At 43.2% G+C, this 18,125-nt stretch overlaps 1 protein-coding gene across 12 annotated transcripts in view; it reads right to left on the bottom strand.

The window, feature by feature from the left end:
• Positions 1-18,125, bottom strand: part of PKHD1 (PKHD1 ciliary IPT domain containing fibrocystin/polyductin) — a 409,604-nt gene that overhangs the window by 240,444 nt on the left and 151,035 nt on the right. For 11 of the 12 annotated variants that reach the window (XR_012902469.2, XM_075923353.2, XM_075923339.2 and 8 more), the window contains one exon: positions 17,028-17,240. The exons of the other annotated variant lie outside the window; for it this stretch is intronic. Coding sequence is in view for 10 of the 11 variants with exons in the window: in XM_075923353.2 (XP_075779468.2) it covers positions 17,028-17,240 (213 nt within the window). In the remaining variant the exon portion in view is untranslated. The remainder of the gene's footprint in view (positions 1-17,027; positions 17,241-18,125) is intronic. 12 annotated transcript variants of the gene reach the window in all.

Genomic DNA, 18,125 nt, shown 5'->3' with positions numbered 1-18,125 from the left:
ATGCCAATCTAGATGTGGTTTTGCGCAAGAAAGCCCCGATCGCCATTTTTGCGATCGGGGTTTTTTTGCGCAAAATAATACCGCATTGTCTGCACTGGCCCTCTTGCGCAAAAGTATTTGTGCAAGAGGGCTTTTGCCCGAACGGGAGCAGCATGGCATTTCCGCAAGAACACTGACAATCTTACATGAGATCGTCAGTGTTCTTGCGGAAATTCAAGCGGCCAATGTAGACAGCTGGCAAGTTTTTCCGCAAAAGCAGCTGCTTTTGCAGAACAACTTGCCAGTCTAGATACAGCCATAAAGTACAGCATACATACTGAGAAAGTAAGGTAATCTGCTAGTTATGTTTGTGTTTATACATGAACACAAGAAGCCCGAGAAACATGAAGAATTGGAAGTCCTGGAACAGTAAAGGAACTATGATGTGATTGGAATAAGAGAGACTTGATGGGGTAACTTACATGACTGGAGCAGACCGAGGAAGTGATTATTGTCCTCAATTCGGCACTTAGGAGGCTACATCTGGAGTACTGAGAAAAGTTTTAGGCCCTCCCCTACAGAAAGAATGTGAACACATTGGAGAATCCAGCAGAGGGCAATGAAAATGTTGAGGGATCTGGGGCTTATGAGGGGAGGCTCAGGAAACTGGGCTTATTTTGTTTGTAGAAGAAAAGAATGAAGGGGGATTTGATAGTAACCTTCAACTACCTGAAGGGGGGGTTCCAAAGAGGATGAAGCCAGTCTAATTTCAGATGATGGAACAAGAAGCAACAGTCTGGGAGGTCTAGGTTGGATATTAGGAAAAACTATTTCACTAGGAGGGTAGTGAAGCACTGGAATGGGTTACCTAGGGAGGTGGTGGAATCTCCATCCTTAGTGGTTTTTAAGTCTCGGCTTGACAAAGCCCTGGCTGGGATGATTTAGTTGGGATTGGTCCTGCTTTGAGCAGGGGGTTGGACTCGATGACCTCCTGGAGACTTTTCTAATCCTTATCTTCCATGATTCTGTATCAACACAGCTATCGTGCTGTAACTAAACTTCTGTAGTGCCGTAATATGGACACTTCCTACTGCAATAGAAGGGAGTTTTCTGTTGCTCTAGGAAATCCACCTTCTCGATCAACAGTAGCTAGGTTAACAGAAGCACTCTTCCATTGACCTAACTGCATCTACACCAGGGGGTTGATGGGCATTTTCACACCCTGAGCACCAGAGATACATTGACCTAATTATTGCATGGAGACCAGACCAGATACACAGTAGGGAACAGCTCTTCATTGGCTACTAGGTTTGCTAATCTCAGTAAGATACTCCAGAGTGTCTATAACGAAATGCATATATTGGGCCTGTTTCTTCTTTACAGGCACATTGCTCTGGAAGTGTAAAGTAACCTAAAAGTGGCCCTACATACAAACCCCCTTTATGCTATCAAGGTAGATTAAAAGGGAATTTTTGGTCCTACCATGAGTGCAGGGGACTGGGCTGGATGAGCTCTTGAAGTTCCTTCCAGTTCTATGATTTAGGGTAAATTAAAATAAGATCCTTTGCCTCCCATGTACTAAGGACAAAACTTACACATTCAATCCAGGTTGCTTTCATTTTATATTCTAAAAAAAACTCAATTAAAGAACAGCCATAGGGGATCAGACAAAAAATTTCATCAAGCTCAGCATCTTGTCCGCTGGCAGTGGCCAGTGCCAGCTGCTCCAGAGGGAATGAACAGGTAATCATCAAGTGATCCATCCTCTGATGCCCATTCCCAGGTTCTGCCAAACAGATAATAGGGACACCATCCCTGCCCATCTTGCCTAATAGCCATCGATGGACCTGTCCTCCATGAATTTATCTAGCTCTTTTCTTAACTCTGTTAAAGTATTGTCCTTCACGAAATCCTCTGGCAATGAGTTCCACAGGTTGACACTGTGCTGAGTGAAGAAAAACTTCCTTTTGTTTGTGTTAAACCTGCTACCTATTAATTTCATTTGGTGACCCCTGATCCTGGTGTTATAAGAGCAAATAAATCACTTTTCATTATTTACTTTCTCCACACCAATCATGATTTTATAGACCTCTATCATATCCCTCCTTATAATTACAAAAGTATCATTCAAAACACATCTTAATTAATAAATAATAATAATTTAAAATAATAATTAATAAAGCCAGTGTTAAACTGTCTGGAAAGCAATAGAAAGGGATCCAGCTTGCTCTCCAGAGGCATGTAATCTTTTATTACTGTTTCTGACACCATCTAATTTACACTTCCCACCCAAACTTAACATTGCCCTCACTCATATTTGGAAAGGTCAAAAGAGCTAATGCGTAACACATCCCCTGGGATTTTAATTTGTTTTTAGAGCTTTGCTTCCATTATGCCATAGTTAATACACAAAAACAGAACATACAAAATCTCAGCTACGTACCCCACTTTTCTCATGCAGCCGAAGACATGGATCTGAAGAATGACTCCTCAGCCTGCACTAACAGCCCACTAATTCACACCCAGGGCTCAGGCACTGGGCCTTTTCTCCCTCTTTTAATTTTAATCCTCAGACTATACCTTTGCACAAAGTGTCTACCTTGCATTTGAATTAAGGGAGCTGTTTTTCCTGCAGCACAGCTTCTAAAGACATGGACCAGTTTTCTGCTCAGAGAGAAAGTGGGCGATATTTTTCCACCTTCCTCTACTACTCCAGGCCAAATTTTTATGTGTGGGCAACTCTCACTGAAATGCAGCTGCTTTTTTTTCTGTTACTTGTACACCACAGCCAGTGAAAATAGCTTTTCATTTGCCCCAAAGGGTCTTTTCTTTTCATACACATAATTGCTTAACTATGAGGATATGAAGGAGGAATATATCCATCCCCAATATCCTGCCCTTAGAAACTTGTATTGTCCCATGCTTCTGGAAGTTCTTCGAATGAAAGTCCCCTCTAGTACCAAAGAAAATATGACACACATCAGGGAGAAGAAAATTCCTGCTGCAAGGAGAAAGCAGATGCGTTTGGGGTTTTGTTCTTCCCAGTAGCTACAACCCAGCATCATTTGCCACCAGCCACAGGACAAGAGTGGGATGTGGTAGGGAGGATGAGTCAGCGAGTTGGGCACTCACTTATGATCTATGGCTACATCTAGACTGCAAGCCTCTTTCGAAAAAAGAGCGTCTAGACTGCAACCAGTACTTTCGAAAAAGCAAGCCGCTTTTTCGAAAGAGAGCACCCAGGCAGTCTGGATGCTCTCTTTCGAAAAAAGCACAGTTTGCATTACATAGCGCCTTTTTTTGAAAGAGCACTTTCAAAAAAAGGCATTATTCCTTGTGAAATGAGGAGTACCACCTTCGAAAGAAAAGCCGCGTTCTTTCGATTTAATTTCGAAAGAACGCGGCTGTAGTCTAGACACAGGTGAAGTATTTTCGAAAAAAGGCTACTTTTTTCGAAAAAAACCTGCAGTCTAGACACAGCCTATATGATTTAAGCTCCCAACTCAATCTTATATGACCAGCATAAGGGCACTTCTATGCTATGCAGAAGATTGACACTGCTGCGGTTGATCTTCCGGGGTTCGATTTTGCAGGCCTAGTGAAGACCCACTAGTTTGAACTGAGAGGGCGCTCCCACTGTTACTGGTACTCCTGCTCCTCAAGAGGAGTAGGGAAAGTGACGGGAGCGTTGGCTCCCATCAGCCTCCTGCTGCATGAATGGTACGGAAATGCATTTAAGATACATCAACTCCAGCTATGGAATTTATGTAGCTGGAGTTGCGTATCTTACTTCAACCTTCCGCTGCAGTGTAGACAGGGCCTAAGCTGCTTGAGGCACAGAGCAGATTAATTCCCCACTGGTACAATGGGGAGAATGAATTTCCAGGGGGGAGCTATCAGAATAATACCCACTAATGCAGCTGGCTAGGAAATGGAAATGCTGAATTTATTTTCATTCCAAAGAGGAACAAAAAGTCTAAATTCCAAAATTTGTCATGGAACAAAAATCACCCCCAAATTTGATTTGGAATCATCAAATGTTTTATTTTCAATAATGCTGGATTATTTAATTTTGAAAAAAGTAAACACATTTTATTTGGATAATGCTGAAATATTAAATATGGCATATTTAAATATGATATATATTAAAATTTAATAACAGAAAAGTCAAATTGACATAAAATAAATGGTAAAGTTGAAAATAAATGTTTTTACCTTATCACTATGAAGTATTTCAACCCCAATGAAATGTGAAAGTAAAAATGAATATTTTTAATTTTCTTTAACTGAAAACGTAATCAGAATAGATACATTCCCATAAATGTTCTGATGCTGATGAAACAAATGTTTTTGACCATAATGACAAGGTCAATATAAGCAAACATAAACAGAAATCCTCCTAATTGATCCTTACTAACTACAAAACATCCTGGAAAACAAGCATTTCTCATGTAACATTTTCTGGGAACTAGTTACTTCCCAAAGGGACTCCTTTAATCAGTGATTACCTGGAGAGTATCCTAATTTAGTGCCACTGTACAAAAAAAGAAGTGGAAAGATGTCTCAGATTTTGTGATCCCTTTGCATAAATGAAAAAGCCAATAAGTATCACGCAAAACATACAATGTGCATAAAAATATCCCATAGCCAAAGGTATAACACAAGAAAGCCTCCTTTAAATTGACATGGTGTTGCACGATTAACAAACTGCTTCAAATACAGCAGCTAAATACTGTACATGCTCATCAATAGTTGTGCACAGCTGTTAACATTTTGCATTACTGCCAGTTAATCTACAGTGCTGCTACTGAACGAGACAGGGAATGTCTGCCTTCAGGAATGAGAATGCAGGGCAGAATGATCATTTAAATGCTAAGATCAGTTAGCTACATCCTCACCATGTGAAGAAAGGGAATTAGACACATCGACTCTGTCATTGTCAAGGGAGCGGATGAAAGTTAGAGAGGAACAAAATGGTTTTCATAAAATTAAAGCTATATGATGGGTTCTAATCAAGACTTCAGGCTGACATAGCTGGGGGCTTTGGGGAATTTCTGATCGAGGCTCAAGTTCTTCAGCTTTGCAAATTGACAGATTTTCTCCCATCTTCACTCAGAGCCTGAAATTCAAACCAAAACTTTTGAGATTTGAAAGTTATGGCTTGACTTCCATTTTTGCTGTGTATCTCCATTATTGTTAATGTCTTGGCTGCAACTAGAGCCAGAATTCAAAGCACTGAAATACTGGATGCTCTGCTGAGATTCCTAAAGGTTTATAACCTTTCGCCACCTCCAAAGCCCTCATCTGCAGAGACCCCTCAGGCTCAGCCTTCTAATCCACTGTAGTAATGCTGGCAGAAAGCGGAGGAGGACACACCAGAAGTATGCAGACAACAGCCATCTCCAAGGCCTAATGAACTATGTCAATCTAATTTATGCTAGTTAAGTTACATAATTTACTTAACATAATCAATGTAGCATGAATCAACTTAAAGTAGTGTCTGCACTGTGCTATGTTGATGGGAGATTCTGCTCTCAGAAAGGTAGAATTCTGAGGTCAATGGACGAGCACTCTCCCATCGATTTATAATGTCTTCATCAGACTCACTCAATCGATGCTGCTGCATTAATCGCAACAGGGCCGATTTAGCCAGTAGTGAAGTCAAGCTCTCAATCTCCTTACATCAGATGCAGATAATGTCACCCCCACCCCTTGTTTTCTCCATTTCTAAGTAAGGTCAGCATCTAGATGAAGAGCAACTGGTTGAAGTTCCAGCCAGCCAAAACTGAAGGATTCTAAGCAAGAAAAGGGAAGATGTAGCAAGCATATTACCTTCAACTTCAGCTGCCAGAAGATAGCATCCAATTCTACTAGACACAGATCTGACCACAGTGATCCATACATTCATGAGTTGCAGGCTTGATGATTGTAACTCGTAGCAGAAATTAAGCTACACACCCTTAGAAAGCTTCACCTGGTACAGACAACAGTCCATTTGGTAAATAACAGGATTTCAAGCACTTTACAGTCTGCTAACAAGTTCCCCCTGAATACAGAGTACAAACTCACACTCTCTGTCCTGCTATTAAAAGCCTCCCATTGTATTGTTCAAGTCAAACAATGAAAAACATACACCCACAGAGTGCAGGAGACAAAACTTTCATGGACCTGGGCCTAGCCTGGTGAACCCATGACTAATGGAAAAAAGAATGAGAATGAATCTCACTGCATTTAGATTGCATGGTGATAAATATAGCACATTGAGTACTGTACTGGAATTGTAAGCTCACACACTAAGATTGTGGGGGGAAGGGATTCCTTGTTCTGTTTGCAAACTAGAGGGGGCTCCTTAGGAGAGCTGAGATAAAACAGTCAGCCTAAAACAGGACGGGATGAGCTGTGTCTTTGTGCCTTAGTAAGCAGCCTGATTTGTCTCTTTGGCTACGTCTAGACTGCAAGCCTCTTTCGAAAAAGAGCATCTAGACTGCCACCAGTACTTTCGAAAAAGCAAGCCGCTTTTTTGAAAGAGAGCACCCAGGCAGTCTGGATGCTCTTTTTCGAAAAAGCAGTTTACATTACATAGCGCCTTTTTTCGAAAGAGCACTTTCGAAAAAAGGCGTTATTCCTCATGAAATGAGAAGTACCGCCGTCGAAAGAAAAGTCGCATTCTTTCGATTTAATTTCGAAAGAACGCGGCTGTAGTCTAGACACAGGTGAAGTTTTTTAGAAAAAAGGCTACTTTTTTCGAAAAAACCCTGCAGTCTAGACACAGCCTTAGATTTTTGGCTCCTGTGTGTTGTTATTCTGAATTCTAAGAAATGAAGCAGTGTTACATTACAATCTTCTAGCAAAAGTATTTTTTCTCAAATCTCTTCATGTATATAGAATCATAGAATACTGATATAGAATATATAGAGAGAATACTAATCATAGAATATGCTGGACAGTAACAAGAAATGAGTATTATATTGAATATAAACTCTCTGGGACTGATTCTCCTTTGTCCTGCCCCTTGTGTGGGCATTAACTCCAGTGCACAGGGGGAGTAAACCAGTAAAATGGCAGCATTTTACGCCCACTTTGCACATTATGATGGGAAACATTGAATTAAGCCTCTCTCCATCTCTCTTTCTTTCACATACGCACCTGCACACAGGAGATACAGATCCCATGTACAGCATTAATGAGTGACGAGTTAGAAATCTTATCCTTAAAAGAAACATAAAATCCACACAGGGCATATTAAGGGAAGTTACAATCATATGAGAGAGACACTGCTAAATCATTCAACACTGATCTGACTCCCGAGGGGTAGGCTATGAACCCCTTGCATGCACTGGGGAGCTGTTACTCACACCCACATTGGGGCCACTTATTATTCACAATCTGCCCGTGAAAGCAGATGGCAAAAATCTCTTAGCAGAGAATGGGTAAGTTGTTTACACAGGTAGTGTGATAACCCAACTTCTGCTGCTTGTGAACACGGCACTTTTTATCCTGCCTCATTGTCTGAAACACCAAAGGTTCACTCACAATCCACAGCATGGGTACAAATCAATTTTGCTGGGAAAGGCAAAGATGCAAGTACAGCCAAGGCCACCGAGCTAGATTTCTCTTAGGGAACTTTGTCATAAGAGTTTTCTGGGGAATTGAAGTGTGAACGGAGCCGGAGACATTGATAAATTTCCCTTCTGAACAATCAATAAAACGCCCTCAATCCTGCTCAAGATTTCAGTGTGGACGCAAGGGCCATAATTACGTTGTCAAAAATTTAAGTTGCCCCAGCTGACTGAGACCCCTTTTAAAACAGACATGTGATTGGCAGGTGGTTTATGGGTGGTGGGTTCTGATTGGCAGGCGAGTTGGCTAAAGCCAAAGGCAACAGTGAAATTTCCCAATCTGTTGTGACCACCAGAGCACACGAATGCCACTCAAGGAGAATTCTGGGAGACCGTTAGTCATATTAACATATCAAAGTGAGCTGCTGACAGCGCTTACTAAACAAGCTGAACTCAACCATAGCAGCAAAACATTCCCCAAACTTTCCAGTCTTAAAAAGAAAAGAAATTAAATGGCACTCAATCCTGTCTTTGCCGAGACGGCTGAAAATTTCAAAGCCTGCTTGCTGAATGATTCTGATTGCGATAACATATATAAGAGAGGAAAAGGAGAGTTGACATGCTCCCCAATTTGTTCTAGACCACGGGCTAGGTTAATGTTAAATTGGAACCAGAATAACGTGTTTCTGTTTGATGTAAGTAGTATCAAGCCAGCACAAACACTCTCCTTCCAGTTTTATTTTCTAGCAGGTTTCCATCGCTTCAATGCGAAATTGCGGATTACATGGTTTCAGGGAAGTTTAATTGCAGCCGTGCACAGGAATGGTACGTTACACCGAGTTTAGAAGTGACAGTACGGCACGTCTGAATTTCTTGAATCAGCAGTGAAAAAATTGAAATGGAGAGTATTTCTCTGAATGTGCCAAGCCACACTCGCCTTCATCTTCCACCACATAGCTAATATCTTTAGACCCATAACCTTCCCTTCTGAGCCCACGTTTTAACTATAGAACCTAGACAATTCCATGCACATGGGCTTTTGCTATCTCCTAGCCTCCTCCATTTGGTGGGGCTACTCACTGAAGACAAAGAGGTTTTGGCCATAAATTAGACTGTATTCAATGGGGTTTCATGAACATGTGAGGCAATCAGGATGTGGCACTGTAGCCAGACAGGAACCCCCCTTGTAACATCCATTTTTGCTTGCCTGGATATGCAGGCTCAGTGACTGTGAATGGCTGTAAACAGAGATATGCCAATTGCTCTTTGTCGGGGTATGAATGAAAGCATTCACTGGTGTGTATTTATCACACCCTCAATCCACCCCATCCTTTACAACCTTAGAAGGAAATGTTTTTCTAGCACTAGCCTTCAGCTCTTGACAAGGCTCAAGGTGACAGCACAAGCTTACAGGAAGGAATCTAAGTGCCTTGAAGAGTTTTGCTACACAAGTGTGCCTCAAGAAAGGAAAACCCTTCTGAGCCTACAGCTTAAATAAGCACTAGCTGCCATCTAAACAATGGCTGCATTAGACTGACTGAAGCCAAATCAAACCTGAACATAGAAAGGTCCTAAGATTTAGCAGAGAAAGGCAGAACTAAAACCAATCACTGGAAGCAGAAGCCAGACAAACCCAGATTAGAAATTAGGCACATATTTTTAAGAATGAGGGTGATTAGATGCTGGAACAAGCTACCAAGAGAACGGGTGGATTATCCATTTCTTGACATCTTCTGACTATGCTTTACTCAAACACAAGTTATGGGACTCCATGCTGGGAGAACTGAATGAAATTCTCTGGTCTGTGTTATACAGGATGTAACACTGGACGATCTAATGTTCCCTTCTGGCCCATAGCTCTCTCTCTCTCTGCGTGCGTGCGTGCGTGCGTGTGTCTCCGTCCATCCCTAGGGTAAAACATGAATATGATAGGATGCTATAATCACAAAGTCCCACTGGACAAAATGATGTAGAAATACACTGCCCATTTATAAAGTCTGTCAACCCTGAATCTTAAAGTACTTTACAAGCATTACATAATTCAGTCCCATCAGCCCCAACAAAGTGGTCAAGACCACTTCACCCAGCTTTGGATCCAACCACACATTGGCACCTCCAGGTGCAACACAAAGCTCCCTGCACAATCTCCAAGAACGATGTAACCTCCTGAATCACACCAGCAATAATTCCTGTTGCACTCCAGCATTCATGTGAGGTCTCCCATTCAAATGGACCCTTCGTAGGTTGTGCAAACTGACAGGGTTACAGCACAGCAAAAAAGCTTGATCTCTGCACAAGCTCACATTTCATAAAATCATAGAATACTAGGACTGGAAGGGACCTCGAGAGGTCATCGAGTCCAGTCCCCTGCCCACATGACAGGACCAAATACTGTCTAGACCATCCCTGATTTGTACCCCATGGAGGCTTGCATTGTCTTTGAGCACAAGCTGTACATGTCAGTAAAGCTCCGATGGTAACATTTCCGCCCAGGAGCCAGGGGATTGTAAGTTCAAGTCCTACCAGAGGAGACAAGGGCCCACCCAATGCTAATGTTAACATGCTGTAGCAGGGGAGGGGATGAAGCACTTTAATATGTGCTAAGTGCTTCCACCCCTTGTCTTTAATGAATTTGCAGACTGTCTGTTAATTAGCACACTGACTTGGTGAGCCATTCCAGTATCTATATTGTTGATAGGTCTAGGACCCAAACTCCAGACCACTCCACTAACCCCATGAACGTTAGGGAATCATAGAACACTAGAACCTGGAAGGGATCTTGAGAGGTCATCAAGTCCAGTCTCCTGCCCTCATGGCAGGACCAAGCACCATCTAGATCATCCCTGATAGCTGTCTATCCAACTTGCTCTTAAATATTTCCAGTGATGGAGATTCCATAACTTCCTTAGCAGTGTTCCCTCTAAGATTTTCCATCCATGAGTGGAGTGAGTTTTGTCTTGTGCACCAACAATGAGGTCATGTGCGCTTGCTCAGATGTATGCCACCCCAGCACCCAACTTATGAATTTATATAATTAAAATGTTTTGGAAGAAAGAATACTAAAACAAAGGGTAATTAACAAGGTGCATGGCTTGAAATGTTTATTAATATGAAGTCAAAAAGAAAATTAATACTGCAAAGTTTCCAGTATGCTAAATTAGCCTCAAGGCTGCTCTAAATCTGACCTGTCCACAGTCCCATAGAAGTCAAAGGAGGCCAAGAATAAGCCCACTGCAGCACTGCTCATAGCATGGCAGAGGCAGCCAGAGTCCTAGGTCCTTTGGAATCACCGAGGATACGTCTACATTGCGGTGCTATTTCAGGATACTTCCACTATCCCCAAAATAGCATATTCCGTGTCTTGACTATATTATTTCAAAATAGCTTTCCAAATAATGGACGTGCTATTCCTACATCCCTGTAAACTTCATTCCGCAAGGATTAAGGGAAGTTTCAGAGTAGCGCTCTATTTCAAAATAAATGTCGAAAGAAGCTATTTCAAAATACACTTGAAATAACCTATGGGTGCACAGTAGACGTACCCTTATAGAATCATAGAATCATAAAACCATAGAGCTGGAAGAGACCTCAGAAGGTCATCAAGTCCAGCCCCTTGCTCTAGGCAGGACCAATCCCAACTAAATCAACCCAGCCAGGGCTTTGTGAAGCCGAGACTTAAACACCTCTAGGGATGGAGACTCCACTACTTTGCTAGGTAACCCATTCCAGTGCTTCACCACCCTCCTAGTGAAATCGTTTTTTCTAATATCCAACCTGGACCTCTCCCACCACAACTTGAGACCATTGTTCCTTGTTCTGCCATCTGTCACTACTGAGAACAGCCTTTCTCCAACTGGATCTGTGGACATGGGAAAGTCAGTGGATGTGATATACCTTGACTTTAGCAAGGCTTTTGATACGGTCTCCCACAATATTCTTGACAGCAAGTTAAGGGAATGTGGATTGGATAAATGAACGGTAAGATGGATAGAAAGATGGCTAGAAGGCCGGGCCCAGTGGGTAGTGATCAATGGCTCGATGTCAGGATGGCGGTCGGTTTCTAGCGGAGTGCCCAAAGGTTCGGTTCTAGGACCGGTTTTGTTCAATATCTTTATTAATGACCTGGATGAAGGGATGATTGCACCCTCAGCAAGTTTGCAGATGACACTAAGCTAGGAGGAGAGGTAGATTCGATTGAGGGCAGAGAGAGGGTCCAGAGTGACTTTGACAAATTGGAGGATTGGGCCACAAGAAATCTGATGACGTTCAACAAGGACAAGTGCAGAGTCCTGCACTTGGGACGGAAGAATCCCAAGCATTGTTACAGGATTGGGACCAACCAGCTAAGTAGTAGTTCTGCAGAAAAGAACCAGGGGATTACAGTGGATGTGAAGCTGGATATGAGTCAACAGTGTGTCCTTGTAGCCAAGAAGGCTAATGGCATATCAGGTTGCATTAAGAGGAGCATTGCCAGCAGATCCAGAGATGTTGTTATTCCCAGTAGTTAATGAAGCGGGGATTTAAATATCCCGGGCTTCATTAACATGATCTCGCCGGCGCGCTAGTTCGAATCACAGCTGATTCGAACCAGGAAGGAGGAGTAACGTTAGTTCGGACTAAGGGCTTTAGTCCAAACTAACACGTCTCGGCGCGCACTTCCTCGTTCGAATCAGCTGTGAACTAGTGTGCCGGCGAGATCATGTTAATGAAGCGCGGGATATTTAAATCCCCACTTCATTAACTACTTTGGTTGTCTCCATTTGCATCCCTAGTCCGAACTAGGGATGCAGTGTAGACGTACCCTTGGTTAGGTGGATCCCATCTCTTCCTAACAATCCTTGTACCCAGAGCAGAGTCCCATGGTCGAAGAAACCAAAGCTCTCTCTGTGACACCACCTGTGCAACTATGCATTTACGTCCTCAATTTGACGATCCCTGCCCAGTCCTTTCCCTTCAACAGGGAGGATGGACGAGAACACCACTTGCACTCCGAATTCTTGGATCCTTCTTCCCAGAGCTTCATAATCTGCAGTAACTGCTCAAGGTCATTCTTGGCCATATCATTAGTTCCCACGTGCAGAAGCAGGAAGGGGTCGCAATCTGAAGGTTTGATCAGTTTGGTATGCCTCTCAGTCACATCCTGAATACGAGCTCTCGGTAAGCAGTACACCTCTCAAGATTCCAGGTCTGGACGGCAGATGGATGGCTCAGTCCCTCTTAGGAGGGAGTCCCCAACCACCACCACCCGTCGTCGTCCTCTTTTGGGGATGGTGGTCATGGAACCCCCATCCCTAGGACTACGCATCTCATGCCTTCCAGTAGATGGTGTTCCCTTCCGGTTTCTTCCTTGTGAGGTCCCTTCCAAAGCATTCAGCATTGCAGAGCCTGTGGAGAGAGCCTGAAAGCGATTACTTACCTTTATAGCATTGGGGGATTCCTGTGCTGGCCTTTTTCCCCTTCTAGAAGTTACATGCTGCCAATTCTCTTCCCGGTCCTGTACTGCCATCTCTGGCTCTTCCGCCTGCCGTGCTTGCAGGATTAAACGCTGCCTTCTATCGAGGAAGTCTTCATCCTTTCTGATCGAATGTAGGGTCAACACTTGGGCCTCCAGTCCTCTAATTTTTTCTTCCAAAATGGTGACCAGCTTGCACTTAGTGCAGATGAAATCCGTTCTTTCTTCCAGGAGGAAGACAAACATGGCACACTCTGTGCAGGTAACAACAGCAGACCTATCACCATCCATCCCTGCTGTCCTGGAGAAGGGATTTAAAAAGAAAGGCAAGAGAACCTCATGCTCTTTCCTCTCCCCTTCCCAACTCCCTCTCTAAACTCCCTGTTAGCACTCACCTGTTCGCAAGCTCCTTGGTCGGTTGCTCACTGCTTTATAAAGACCTGGACTGCCTGAAAGTCTCTCCCCCTACCAAGGCTCAGCCAATCAGAAGAGGCTTCTAGAATTCAAACTTTAATTAGAAGCCAACAGTTTCCACCTGCCAGTCTCAGCACACACTCCATGAAGGGGAGGAGGAGGGCAAAGGCGAAGTGGAGGGAAATAAAAAGCCTCAATCACAGGGGAATAAACAAACAACCAAACAAAAAAAACACACACCAATCCTCACTCACAAACACAAGCTCAGCACACAGCAAGAAAGCCCCAAACAAAACACACACTTCCCTCAAGAGTCCTGTATCTGCTTCTCCTTTACCTGGAGAACTCCCTCTCTAAACTCCCTGTTAGCACTCACCTGTTCGCAAGCTCCTTGGTCGCTTGCTCACTGCTCACTGCCTTAGTTACCGGGGTATACGCAATGTAAGTGTATGCTCCTGCACACCACATAGTGATCACACTGATATTTGGCCACCGCAAAACTTTTGTCTTTGGAGGTGAGGAGCAACACCTCTGAAGGACATAAGCTTTGTGGTTCAGTGACCAGTGTAGACAGCCAAGCTTGCTGACAGACAACTTAGCTGCAACAGCCTAAACATTGCAGCTTTTCAGAACCCTGTGCACACACGCTGACAACAACAGAATCACATGTACCTGAGCCATCACTGGGCCAATTCATGCTCGATATTTAGACAATGTCTTCAGCGTATAGTTAAAACACTGCTACAGTATCCTAGCCAGATAAATCATCAGCTGGGGAGAATTATTTATTATCAGTGTGCATCTACAGTTAACTCATTGGGTCTTCCAAAGAGATATGCTGACTCAAAATTACACTAATGTAATATAGGACTTCTTTTATTTACTATAGCTATAGAGGAAAGCGGAATATGTCTTCTGGCCTGTCCTTGGAAGAGTAACCAGAAATGGTTACTATTAATGATATGTAATTTATGGCAGAAGTACAAGAAGCTTATGGTAAGCTAGTAAATAATCTTTGTACCAGTACTGGGAGATGAAGGATGCATTTGACAACAGTTTTAGCTGAAGTTAGTAGTAAAAATGTCATTGTCAGTAGTTTCACAGAGCACCAAGAAAGTAATAATTTCAGATTAATAATGTTTCAAGGAAGAATACAAAGGAAGAGTTGCACAGCATTCCTCCTGCCTGTGCTGTTATTGTTACTGTTAGAAGCACAACCAGCAGCTTCTCATTTCTGGTTCAAAATCAGACAACATTTACCCTCCCCCCAGCACTCTTTTTAAAGCTAAGAGTAATATAGACATGTACACTTTAGATGAACTGTGGCTTTGTTTGTACAGTATTGAAGAATGTTTAGATTTTCCGTATTCCACTGGTTATGATTACTACAGAAAATCTCTTTTCCCTTCCATTTTTAAAGATTATTTTATGTCAGTACAAGTATGGGAGAATGTAATCTAATATTAAGTACATTAAGCATACCACCAACAGCTATGAAACCCCAACATTTTAGTCTTCAAGGACAGTTTAGTGATTCCATTTCTAATGTATAAATTTACAGAGTAAGCTCCAAAACTAGTCCTGAAGTGAAGCAGCTCTCAAAATGTTATTTTGTATTCATCTGTTCTTTTTAAAAAAGGATAAATATTTGTTCGCATACCTGTCCCACCCAAGACTGAAGAAATGCTGATTTTGCTCTCTTTATCTGATTCTTAAAAAAACAACTAATAGCCTTGCAGCACCTTAGAGACTCATAAAAATGTAGATGTTATCATGAGGTTTCAGGCACACAACCCAGTTCTTCAGATGAGTGGAGTTATTAAGTAGGTTGTGCCCACGAAAGCTCATGATACCATCCACATGTTTGTTAGTCTTGAAGGTGCTGCAAGACTACCACACGACCACTGCCCCAAATCCTGGTGGCAGCCACCTGCCCGCCTGCAGTCCCAAACGCCGGTGGAAGCCAGAACAGCCAACACAGCCCCAGCTGCCACAGTAGCAGCCCCCACACTCCAGCAGTAGCCACACTACTCACCTTCCAGATCCAGCAGGAAGGTGAGTGTTGCTGTGCGGCTGTCTGAAGGAGGCGTGTGGGCTTAGAATGTTTTGTGCGCGACCATGCAGGTGCGCACCTTAGAGGGCACATTGGTCCCTAGGCCATTTATTCCAGTGTTGAACTACCCTGACAGGAAGTTTTTCCTAAAGTCCAACATAAATCTCCCTTGCTGCAGTTTAAGCCAATTGCTTCTCGTTCTGTCATCAGAGATCAAGAAGAACAAATTTTCTCCCTCCTTCTTGTTACACCCATACTCAAAAACTGCTATCATGTCTCCTCTTTTCTAAACTAAACAAGACCAGTTCATAGAATCATAGGACTGGAAGGGACCTCGAGAGGTCATCAAGTCCAGGCCTCCACCCTCAAGGAAGGACCAAGCTCCATCTACACCATCCCTGACAGATGTCTATCTAACCTGTTCTTAAATATCTCCAGAGAGGGAGATTCCACCACCTCCCTTGGCAATTTATTCCAATATTTGACCACCCTGACAGTTAGGAATTTTTTCCTAATGTCCAATCTAAACCTCCCTTGCTGCACTTTAAGCCCATTACTCCTTGTCCTGTCCTCAGAAACCAAGAGGAACAAATTTTCTCCTTCCTCCTTGTGACACCCTTTTAGATACTTCTTTCAGTCTTGCTTAGTAGGTCATGTTTTCTAGACCTTTAACCATTTTTCTTGCTCTTCTCTGGACCCTCTCCAATCTCTCCACATCCTTCTTGAAATGTAGTGCCCAGAACTGGACACAATACTCCAACTGAGGCCTAATCAACCCAGAGTAGAGAGAAAGAATGACGCCTTGTGTCTTGCTCACAACACTCCTGTTAATGCATCTCAGAATCACATTTGCTTTTTTTTTCCCAACAGTCTCACACTGCTGACTCAGTTCAGACGTGGGCATGGGGGGAGGGAGCAGGCTGCCTGGTGCACTTTAGTGTCCCTTTAGAAATATTATGTATCTCCTACCTTGGATGTACTGATGCCCGCAGCATGCTGGGCATAGGCCTGGCCAGGACTCTTAACTAGAAGTCTACACTCAATCCCCCTGTACTAAGTAGACATCCTGTCCTACAACTCAGTAGAGCAAAAAAAGACCCCCTGTACCATTGTACTTCCAGAGCAGACCCATGCAGCGCACAGCAGGCGTGATGGCCCAAAGCATAAAGGTCCGGTTTTCAAGAACTCAAAACTCAAGACTGGGGGCAGATCTGCAGATGTGCTCACCTGTCATTCAGGAACCTAAGGCCCAGACTATTGTGAGGGCTTGACCCCACATCTCTTGCTTCTGGCCAGATTTGCAAAAGGGATCCGCACCTAACCTAGCCTTTGGAAATATGGCCACTTACAGCAGAGAGCAGAGATCTAGGGTCAAACTCCTGGTCAAACTCCCACCTAAATGGGAGCTCAGCTCTTTTAAAACTCTGACCCCCGACAGCAGGTGCAAGACCCCATCTGCAAATGCCATCCCAAACAGCTGATGTTATCTCAATCACGGTCTTAACTAGAAATACAATCAATGCTTATTTAACCATAAACAGAGAGCCACACTGTACCCCCTCCAACTCACCATGCATGGAAATGGTCCCGTTCCTCACTGCCAGGAATTTGGCCCCATACGGAAAGAAGGTTGCAGAATGAAAGCTCCCATAGAGAATGATATGTGCTTTGTCCCGGAGAGGCTTATCACGGGATCCCACCTGGAATTCGCCGCCATCAGATACCAGAATATAATGAGCATGGATTTCTATGGGTCCAGGGCCTGCCAACAAGAGCTTACCACCTAAAAACAACAGAAGAGCAAAACACAACTGATCACTCACATACACACTTGCCAGCTCACGTTCAAAGGTGCTGCACTTAACAGATACAGGAGATGGAGGACTAAATTGGTAAATCACTGGATTAAGAGTCAAGAGGTCTCAATTCAACTCCCAATTCTTCCACAAGCTCCCCGTGTGATGCTGAGCAAGATATATCGCCTAGGATTTTCAAGGGAGCTCAAAAGAAGTTACTCATCAAGCTCTCACAGAATGTTAATGGTGGTTACGTGCCTAATTCTCCTAAGCTCATTTGACAAAATCAGCCTTAACCTCTCAATGCCTTTGCTCCACAGCTGTAAACCAGGGACAATAAGGATTCCTCTGTATGTATGTATTGTCTCTTTAGATTGTCAACTATTGCATCACACATACGTTGCTTGTCTTCACTTGCAAAGCCTTTTACAGTTGATTCCTGCCCTACCTATCACTTCTGCTTTGATACTGAACTCTCAATGCTCATTAGCCCATTATTGCAGCCTCCTTTGCCCACCTGTTATATTTTCACAAATTCACAAAGTCGCCTCATTATCCACCTTCAAATCACACTTTAAAACTCTCCTTTGCCGTGGTGCTTACACAACATTTGACAACAGTCTGGCTGCTTGTGTGCAGAAACCATGGCCTAGTACATTTACCGGTATGATTTTATTGTTTTCTTGGGCTTTCCCACCTGTCTGTATCCAATTGCTGTCTTCTATCTTCTGCTGAGGAGCAGGGATTAGGGTGGGGGGTTTTCTGTGTCTGTGCAATGTCTGGCACAATGGGGCCCTGGTCAAAAACTGGGACTCATTGGTACTATGGCAACACAAATAATTATCATAATTAAAAGAGGGGCTTAGGAACAC

Source organism: Pelodiscus sinensis, chromosome 3 (assembly GCF_052426305.1).
Source record: "Pelodiscus sinensis isolate ZL-2025 chromosome 3, ASM5242630v1, whole genome shotgun sequence".
Lineage (NCBI taxonomy): Eukaryota > Metazoa > Chordata > Testudines > Trionychidae > Pelodiscus > Pelodiscus sinensis.
Note: the sequence above shows the minus strand (reverse complement) of the source record. Positions and strands in the feature narration are given on the sequence as shown.